Here is a 9160-nt window from a genome sequence, read left to right as displayed (position 1 = left end):
ATTCGTCTCCGACACGGGATATGCTTCTCGGTCAAAATCGTTTCTTGCACTGGCCCTCCTTCGTGTGGAGTTTCGTGGAGCAGACTCTCTCCACAACGGTATCTTCGTACTCGTATAGCACCGGCGAGTCAACAATGCGGTTGCACTGGGTGTCAACGACGCGCATGTCCACTTCGCATTCGCGATGAAGCTCGGAGCCCCAGCAATCGTACTCCTGCGTGTACGCCTCAGACTCGTAGCACACGTCTTGAGAAGGCCTCGACTGGATTTCACACTCGGGGACCGTCAAAATCTTGGGGCAACTGCTCGGGACCTTGTTTGTGACTTGCTTCTTGCATGTCTTGTTCAACGTCACCGGGATCTGGGAGCACAGCGTTTGCTTCGTTGCCTTCGGACACTGGTACTGGACCTCCTTCTTCACCAGTTGAGTGCACACATCGCGAGATTCCGCCAACTGCGTGCTGCACACTTCTTCAGAATATGACGACGGACACGTGTATGGCCGGGAAATGTGCTCGTCCTTGTAGCATGTCTTTTCGACACTGTACGGCACCTGGAAGCATTCTGTTCGTACGTCCATTGGATTGGGAGGGAGTGTGGTAGTTGTGGTGTATCCTCCTTTCTTCTGGGGTCTGTGACCGCCATGAGGTCCGGCGTACACAACTGGGACTGCGGCTCCGAGCAGGAGTCCTACGATGGCGGAACCGCTGGCAACCTTCATCTTGAATCCGCTTGATACAGTGGAGGGCAAAAGATTCGCTTGCGATTTCAGTACAGAAACACAGTGAGAGGTCCTCGAGTCGTAAGGTCGAACTCGGCCCGTTATTCGAGGTAACAATGAGATGTTTTGTTGCTCGTTGTTTGGTTCTCCACGGTACGTGTGATGTCGTGACACTCGAGCAGTGACAAGACGGGTGTGCTCGCCTGTCCATCTGTGTTCCCTCTACGAGCTACGTTGCCCCTCTATGGTTGGAAACGCCTGGCGCTGTTGCAGGCTCCGCGAACGTCTGTCACGGGTATATCTGGCATGGGATAGAAGGGCAGGGCCAGTTAGCATTAGTTTATTTGGTGTTTCAGGCAGTTGTGCTTGCCGCATTCTGCGGTGGCCATTTGGCACAAAATTCGTTCAGATTCAAAAATGCCTCCGGTGGTGCGATCGAATCGGGAATTCGTCAACACCAGCCGCGGCAGCTTGCGTGATTGCTTTGATGACCGCGAAGCTCGACGATTCCAACTCGTGTCAATTGTGGGGTGCGTTCGGTACGATTATGTGACAGATGACGCAATCCAGCGGCATGTGGGTCACATCGAAGTAGCGTCGTTACTACTTAGTGCTGTCGGTCTCCCTTTGTTGGTGTTCGGACGTGCGCCCACGTTTTTTACATTTTACCGCAGTCCTCCCTGCTTATGGCTGCGTGTCATTCTTGATCCACGCGTGTGCGCCGGAACCGTTCTCAACTAGCTTTTGACGGCAACGGCAGACGCTCACGACGCCTCCCTCGTGTTGGCACTCATCTTCGCCGGATACGGGGTCAGCTCGGAGTTCTTTGGAAAACATTTGCTGCAACTGTTCCTCGAAAAATCAGCAGTGACGAGTCCCCTTCTACCATCATTGAACAGACGTGGGCAGCTTAACACCTGCTCCAACCACCTCATCAGCAGTGAGGATTTCAACGACATGCAAACATCAGCCTTCACCATTCACGGCCAACAACCAGGTCGAACCGAATGCATGCACAGGAACTGCGTCACGCAGCAACTGGATCACGAACTTGCGAACTGTTATCTCCTGAGGGAGAACAAAAAATTATAAGAGACGCACTAGCCAGATCTGCCACATAGAGGAGCCTTCGCTGCAACATCACACCTTAATGGCCTCAGCCGGCATGATGATTGATGCAAATTGAGACTGCTGTTTCCCTGCACCCCATTAGTGTCGTAAATTATTGTGTTATGCACACCCATGCGGGGGTACACACCACTCCAACAGGAAAGAAAAACCAAAAAACGCCAGTCTGGTCCGCCGTGTTGTTTTCAGTACCAGACTGCACTGGTACGGGCGGCAATTCTTGTGTAGTCGGGCGATGGTTTTTGCTTCGGTGTCGTTCACTCTTCTTGAATCACGGCATGCAGTAGCTATTTACGGGAAAAACGCCCTTCAGTGCGAAGTCCCTTAAATGCTTCACAAGTCTTTCCCGATGAGAGAAGTATTTGAAACCGCCGAGGACTTTCATAGTCTCCTACCTAATGTTAGCGTGTACGGAATATACGAATAGAATTATTGTTGACCTGGCATTTGTTTACTAATTTGATAAACGCCTGCCACACAAATCACACGCAGTCTAAGAGCAGGTGTAAAAGCAATTAATGGGAACAGAAACAAGCCTACTTTATCCTGAAGTCTCTGGTCACCGTAGTTACAAGACGCGCATCCCCCTTTCCGTTTACCAGAAGAGTCTGTCTTTCAGCAATATCCCCCATACGAAAGCAACGATCCTTCACAGGAGACACAACACCACTAGAGGAGCTCGACAGCATCGACACACTCTGTGTATCATTCTAACTTCCACGAAAACACACCCTCACCGAATGCAGGAGAGGAGAGCACTTAGAATTAATTCGTGTTCCACGAGGTCCAAGAGGAATATGTTTCGGAACTGCAAGCGCCCTTTCCAGTCGAGTCCCCTTGGTTCCTTCTGTTAAAAGGCATTCCTCTTCAATAGTATGCCCGAAACAAGAGTTGTTTCCGGTGGTCACTTCTTTTGCAACAATGAGGCCAGCTTCTGGAGTCTGCATAGGAGAGAATCTCTCTCTGACTCTGCATGCACACACACAGGAAAACATTGGCGAGACCTCAACCTGTATGGACTCTGATGAGGAACATTCACTTAAAGGTATGAAGACCTTCATGGGAAATACAAAGGGTGCTGTTGCCCCAACTGCCGATGCGAGAAGGTCTAAGACATGCTCGCTCGCCTTTTCTACGATGGTCTCATCGGTGGCCTGTCACCATGTCAAGGTAGAATGGTCATCAAATCCGCTTACCATGCCTTTTGACAGCCGCTTGGAGGGCTCTGTTAAGTCTCTCCTGCTGTAGCCCCTGCTGTTTCCGCATCACCAGCACGTCCGCTCGGAGTAGCAGATGGGCCTGTCGAAGTAATCTAACCTTCAATAACATTTGCATCAAGTCCACCGTTCTAACATGCTTTTTTGTCTCCGATTGATCTACAGAATTCTTCATTTTATCCAAGGTGAATGAGGCAAATGATAGACCCAAGTCGGATGCCGGCGCCCCGTCTCCTGCCTTCCCTCGGATTCTCATGGCTTGCAACTGGTCAAAGCTGGAGCAACATGCTTCGGCACCGGCATGCCTGTCACCTGCTCCATCTGTGGTTGTTCTCAGGTGTTGTGACAGTGGTTGTGTTGCTATCGGTTCCAACTCGGGACTGCGCTGTCTTCCCTGTCTGAGGTGCGCGGGCCCGCCATCGTCGACAACGCCGAGAGGAAACGAGCCACGTTCTTGTGACAAAAGTGGAAATCCGCCAAGCGGCGGATCCACTCCCATAGGCTTGCTTTCTTCCGGACCACCGATATGCTGCAGCATAAGAAGTGCTTTGCAAATTGACAACTCATAGTCGCTGTTCAAAGAGTGGGTGCAGCACTCGAGTGTTCCTCTTCTACGTTCTTGTTCACCTGCGGGGTGTCTTGAAGAGCTTATTTTGTCCTGTACTGTCTCGGTCAGACATGGATGTTCTCTTCTGTCTGCCTTTACGGCTCCAGCGTGTTCCTCACGGGACATATGTTCGTCTGCTATAATGCCCACGCAATTTGCAATGCCTGGGCTCTCTCCTCCGGGCAACCGCTTGCCACCCTTCGTTCTCTCGCCAGTTTTCAGAAGCGATTCATATGCTTGTGGGTGGCAACTGAATGCGCCTGTGCTGACCATGACATCCATTGCCTGTTTCCTTGATACGTTCTGTTCGTAGTCATTCAGCTGTTGGTGCCGTCCTTCCCCTTCAGTTGGTACACCTTGAGCTCTCAATAGCAGTGTAACTGCGTCTCTGAGGGATGATATGACATCCAAGCTGGTCAAAAACGCCTCCTCTAAAGAAGAGAAAGACGACAGAGAAGATCCCAGTTTTGCTTCGGTTGCTCGATTATCCGCTTCGTCGTGGGCTTGAAGGCCTCCTTCAGGCATGTCTTCCTCGCACGCGAACGGAAGGGCGTCTTCCCGCCCGCCGGAACTCAGAAAATTTTCATGCTTATCATTCCTCTGATTTGCTATCGCTTGTTCTCTCGACCAGTCTACCATGTCACCGGCCTCCGTACAGTGTCCTCCATCGTGCACCTTCGAAGAAGAGCGCGCATGCTGCTCAGGCAGTCTACCGTCAGCCTCTTCCGGCTGCCGACCCTCTCTTTCCGTGGGTATCATGGTAATTTGAATACCTCTGGATTTGCTGTAGTCGTCAGGGGGCCGATCGAAAACATCCGTCATTGACAGGACCAGCGCACGCGTGAGCCTTGACGGTGAGCTTATTATCAAGGCTCCTGTCTACATCATTCCCTTTGCAGTTTCCCCCAATCTAGTTGTTTGTCCCGTATAACCGTCGGCAATCTCGCTCCTTTCTCGGAACGGATGTCGTAGTGGGTAACCCCTGTATCACCCTCCTCGTGGCTTGAGAGAAACTCTGCGTTCAATGCATAGGTTTGTTTGCCAACACAGCCGCTTTCATTGACCTGAAGGAAAGGGTTTCTCTGAGAACTCGTAAAAATGACGTTGGGCATTCCACAATGTACACTTGGTCCTGGAAAGGATACCGTCTGGTAGGTCAGACACATCGAGACAAGCTATGATTTTTCGGATGCGACATTCGTTTGACGACGGAACTTCCCGTCACGTTGGCTGCAAGCGAGTCTGTCGAAATTCTGTAGAAAGTGCCCAGAGAAAAATTGTTGCCAGGGCAACCGTATAAACCGCTGGAATTTTTCTTTGGATGAAACCGGAGGGTAAGGAATCGCGCGCTTGATCATCTGCATGCCTGCTGATATGTCTCCCAACAGTGTGACGTGCACGAATTTGTTTGCCCACTCCCGCCGGGTCGGTCCGGAAAAGTTACAACGAAGCCATTGATTCCTACTGCTCGAGTGTTTAGTTAAGGACCTGGCAATGAAGGCAATCCTCTCTCGTCTGAAAAGAAAGCTCACTATTGCTAGAGGTAACGAACGCGCATGAGCTTCTCGCGTGCAGACCATTCCGACCTCTGGCATAGCGTCGAGTCGACCTCTCAATCGCCGCCAATCAGACTTAGGAAGGCGGTGCCTTCCGACAGTGCGTTTTCTCGCTAGCGATTAAGGTTGAAACCACATTTCAGGTTCTTAAACGAAAAGTAAAACGGCGTTTGATTGTGTCCATTGAATCTATGCTGTGTACTTGCGGGAATGTCTGTGAATAGCCTCGGGAAACAGTAGCATGAGACTGCCGCGCTTGGGTCGTCATTCCTCGCCGATGAAGGACGTCCCTACCGCGAAAGAGCTGGTCACCCGCTGTGTATTACTCAAACGAAACTGTATAAGAGTACCTTTATGGCGTATTGTGAGTCCCTCAACATCTCATCGCTGTTTTATTAGTAACTCACTCTCTCGTAGTCCACTTTCGTAGACCGCCGCAGCGGTTTCTGTGAGACTTGGTTCGTCTCGTGTGCGGCGGTTGGTGTGCGTCTCGATTGCGCTGGCTGAGAGTCACTTGTTTGAGAAGTAGCAAAATGTGTTGCGGCACCATCCTTTCTCAAACACTATCACTGATGCTTACCCTAGTTCGCTGGTGTATTTCTCATGTGAGAACGACAGTCAATCGGCATCTTTGGGGCAACGCCAAGCGGTTGCGTGGTGAGAGGAGATTCCGGTCCCCTAGTCATCGTTCAGTCGTAGGGTCAAAAGCTGTATACAAAAAAGAACCAGGCTGTCCCTCGCCTCCTCGTAAATGTTGCGGTAGGCGTCGACCACGTTGCCATTTCAACCCTCTTCGCACGCTTCGAGGGTCGTGACGCGCTCGTCACAGTGTTTGCCTTACCTTTTTTGCCTTTTGTGGTGCGCACTAGCTCCAGCGGCGAGCAAGCACCGCCAGCAGGACGAGAACAGGATGACGGAGCGGATACGGAAAAAAATTGGTGAGAAAAAGATTCGACGCAGGGGGTTCGTTACTCCCGGCTCAAATGTCATTCTTAAGCACATGCATTCCGGGTAGGAAACGTCCGCGAGGTCCGGGAGTGCAAAGACAGGTATTGGGGGGTTAAGCCGCAGTTTTTCATGCACCGGCGCGTGGCCGCTTGACTGTTCTCACACTTGAAGCTGCGGTCTCCCGTCGCTGTTAATTGCAATACCACGCCAAGACTTGCCAAGAGCACCATCCGATATCGAGCTTCAAGAGTGACTCATTTTGTCGCGAGCGGTGACTGGGTCGCTTTATGGCTTGATAGTGCTTCTCCCTTTATTTTTCAGCTTTTATCGGGGCAGGCACAATGGCTTTTGCCCTAGCCAAAGGTTTCACGTCGTCCAAGCGTGTGCTACCGTCGGAAATCACTATGCTTGTTCGGAACGAAGCCGCGAGGAACCATGCCATTGAAAATGGATACCTCGCGGTGCACACACTAGAAGAGGTAATACTAATCTCTCTATGTCTGTCTGATCTTCCATTGGTCTGCCAACTACGTTGAAAGCCCCACCACCTCGAAATTGGGTGCATGTTCTGTAGCTCCGCGGGTACATACTCTCCACGCCGTGTAAACACTGGCTACAGTGTGCATGAGATGCAGAAGAGGCTCTGTGAAGCTGGGCCGGTGGTACCGACTCGGAAACAATTTCGTGTTTTCTGTATATATCTCGCCGCTTTTAAAATATCCTGGGCGTCCTTTTCAGCTAGACCCTATGGACATCATCTTCATATCTGTAACTGCAACGGAAGCTCTAGACCTCGTGCGGAGCTTCGCACCGGTAATCGATGGATCTCACCATTTGATCATTTCAATCAGCATCGGCGTTTCCCTGTCAAAACTGGTGGAGACCGTTACAGAGGAAAAGGAAAAACATGGACAGAAAGTTGAGGGAAATCGCCGCATTGCACGTCTCCTCCCCAATGTCGCTTGCCAGTCCGGGCACGGAGTGAGTGTCTTCTGCCTTGGTCCCGACTGCTCCCACGACGATGGCCATACAATCATGAATCTTTTAACTACTTGTGGCGTTTGTTACCGCATCGAAGAGCGGTACATGGATGCCTCAGCAGCACTTGCGGGATCGGGTAAGATGGGCTCGCGTCGCGTCTTCGTGGAACAGGGAACTTCTCTCGTGGAGTGGCTTGCATGCATCCACGCGATACACTTTATCTTGAGCGGGGGTACGGACAGATGAAAGAAGCTGAACAATTCGAGAAAGCAGCATGGATGAGTTTTGTTAACAGCACAACGTTTTCGAGAGCTAGGCAGTTTGTACATCCCACCAAACGCGAGGATCACGGGTACGACGGTAACGCTGTTGTTTTCACACAGTGACGATTGCTTGATTCGACTGTTTTTGTGAAGCAACTCTCCCATGTGTGCCATTGCTTCGGCTCAGGGCCAGCCTTCGTTTTTATGCTTCTGGACGCCCTCAGTGACGCTGGAGTGAAAAAGTGAGTGGCAACGGCGTGTAGTGACGGCATTCATCAGCAGGTGCAACAAGAATATAAACTGAGACCTTTGTCGTTTTTGCACATGCGCCTCTGCGTAGTGAAATTGTTTGAATGCATACCGGACCACATTACGCGTTCTCTGCGAAAATACGAATGGTTACGTGTACCATCCATTAGGGACACAAGGTACATTGTTTACGGTAGCTGGTGTTTTCTTTTACAGCGGCCTTCCCAGAGTTGTCGCATCGAGCCTGGCCATCGACATGGTAAAAGGAAGTGCCGGCTTCGCCAGAGCGAAGCAGTCGGTAAAGACTCTCGGAGAGCTGAAAGAGGAGACAATCGTGCCTGGCGGAGCCACCATTACTGGCCTCACAGAGCTCGATCGTCACGGCTTTGTCAACTCTGGTAAGTTCAGGAGGTTCGGTATCGGGCACACTCCGTTCTTCTTGCTTTTCCTGAATACTGTCAAATGCGCATATTCATTTTTGTTTTCCTTCCCCCTCACCTGGTGGGGAAGACACTGTTTGAGACCTTACTTTAGGTAGCTGCTATCAGAGGGAGGAGAAGGCACAGTGGTGGCGTTTTGACGTGACAGACCGAACGGTAGATTTAGAGTGAGGGGAATCGATTGATTGGAAAGAGTCTCTTCACTAGCCTGTTTATCTCAACATACTTTGTCCCTAGTTTGTTGGTATGGTCTATCACATTATGGTATCTAAAGGGTTTTTCTGGATTGTATGTAGATGTAGTTAAAAATAAGGGGTCCTCTATTTCCACGTAGGACCAGATGGTGACGTCATGCGTATTTCCTGCGTTTCGGCTGCTCCCTTCATTCTGCAGTGATCCAGGCAGTCGAGCAATGCATGATACCGGCCGACCCCGACACTAACCTCCTCTAATCGGTGGTCTAGGTTTCATATTCCGTCGCACATTTTTCTGCTCATATTGAAATTTTCCGAAAAGCTTCAACGCAGTGAGTGTGAGCGGAGCACTAGGGATGTCTGTTTTCTAAGCGTCTTTTGCTGCGTGAGCATCCATGGGTCCGGTACGCCTTCTTCTTTTTCTCCATGGGCTGGTATGGAAGCTTGATCAGAGCATCGACAGAAATCCGATTTCGTGTTTTTGCTACACTTTCTCTTCTCACTATCCTGTTCGAGTTCATTGGTTGGAGTACGTGGCATGCAACTCTGAGTACCTGAGTGGTTGTCCCCAATGCCACTATTGTGGTCCAGGAGAAAAGCTTGGTTGCAGTGTGCCCTGCTATTGATGAGGACTAGCGGGGAAAGTCTGTACTCAGTGCTGGCGCCGCCCTGGCCAGAACCTCAATGCAGAACCCCTAGATCCACAGGTAGACTTTTCCTTCAGAAAAGAAGCTGACCATTCTAAAACGCTGCGTTTCGACGGCCTGTTACTGTGGCACAGCTTTCTGCTCTTTGCTAGTAATGTAACTTGTAAGCCATTAGACAACCAGCGGGCGAGCTGGTGTCGGGGATCGGC

General features: G+C 50.8%; 3 protein-coding genes across 3 annotated transcripts; 1 reads left to right on the top strand and 2 right to left on the bottom strand.

Moving 5' to 3' along the window:
* Positions 1–31: 31 nt before the first annotated feature.
* TGME49_271590 (Toxoplasma gondii family D protein) lies at positions 32–721 on the bottom strand (the record flags this gene model as incomplete). The annotated part of the gene is made up of 1 exon (XM_018781624.1): positions 32–721. One exon carries the CDS (start codon positions 719–721, stop codon positions 32–34), a length of 690 nt encoding a protein of 229 aa, XP_018636660.1.
* Positions 722–2753: 2032 nt separating this feature from the next.
* On the bottom strand, positions 2754–4495 carry TGME49_271600 (hypothetical protein; the record flags this gene model as incomplete). The annotated part of the gene is made up of 2 exons (XM_018781625.1): positions 2754–2818; positions 3046–4495. The coding sequence occupies 2 exons, from the start codon at positions 4493–4495 to the stop codon at positions 2754–2756; spliced, it is 1515 nt and encodes a 504-aa protein (XP_018636661.1).
* Positions 4496–5741: 1246 nt separating this feature from the next.
* TGME49_271610 (pyrroline-5-carboxylate reductase) lies at positions 5742–8694 on the top strand. The gene is made up of 7 exons (XM_002365776.2): positions 5742–5988; positions 6099–6167; positions 6499–6656; positions 6916–7294; positions 7609–7663; positions 7887–8068; positions 8504–8694. The coding sequence occupies exons 1-7, from the start codon at positions 5763–5765 to the stop codon at positions 8560–8562; spliced, it is 1128 nt and encodes a 375-aa protein (XP_002365817.1). The 5' UTR covers positions 5742–5762; the 3' UTR covers positions 8563–8694.
* Positions 8695–9160: the final 466 nt, after the last annotated feature.

This window comes from Toxoplasma gondii, chromosome VIII, assembly GCF_000006565.2.
Source record: "Toxoplasma gondii ME49 chromosome VIII, whole genome shotgun sequence".
NCBI lineage: Eukaryota > Apicomplexa > Conoidasida > Eucoccidiorida > Sarcocystidae > Toxoplasma > Toxoplasma gondii.
The sequence above is the reverse complement of the archived record's forward strand: the minus strand, read 5'-3'. Positions and strand labels throughout refer to the sequence as shown.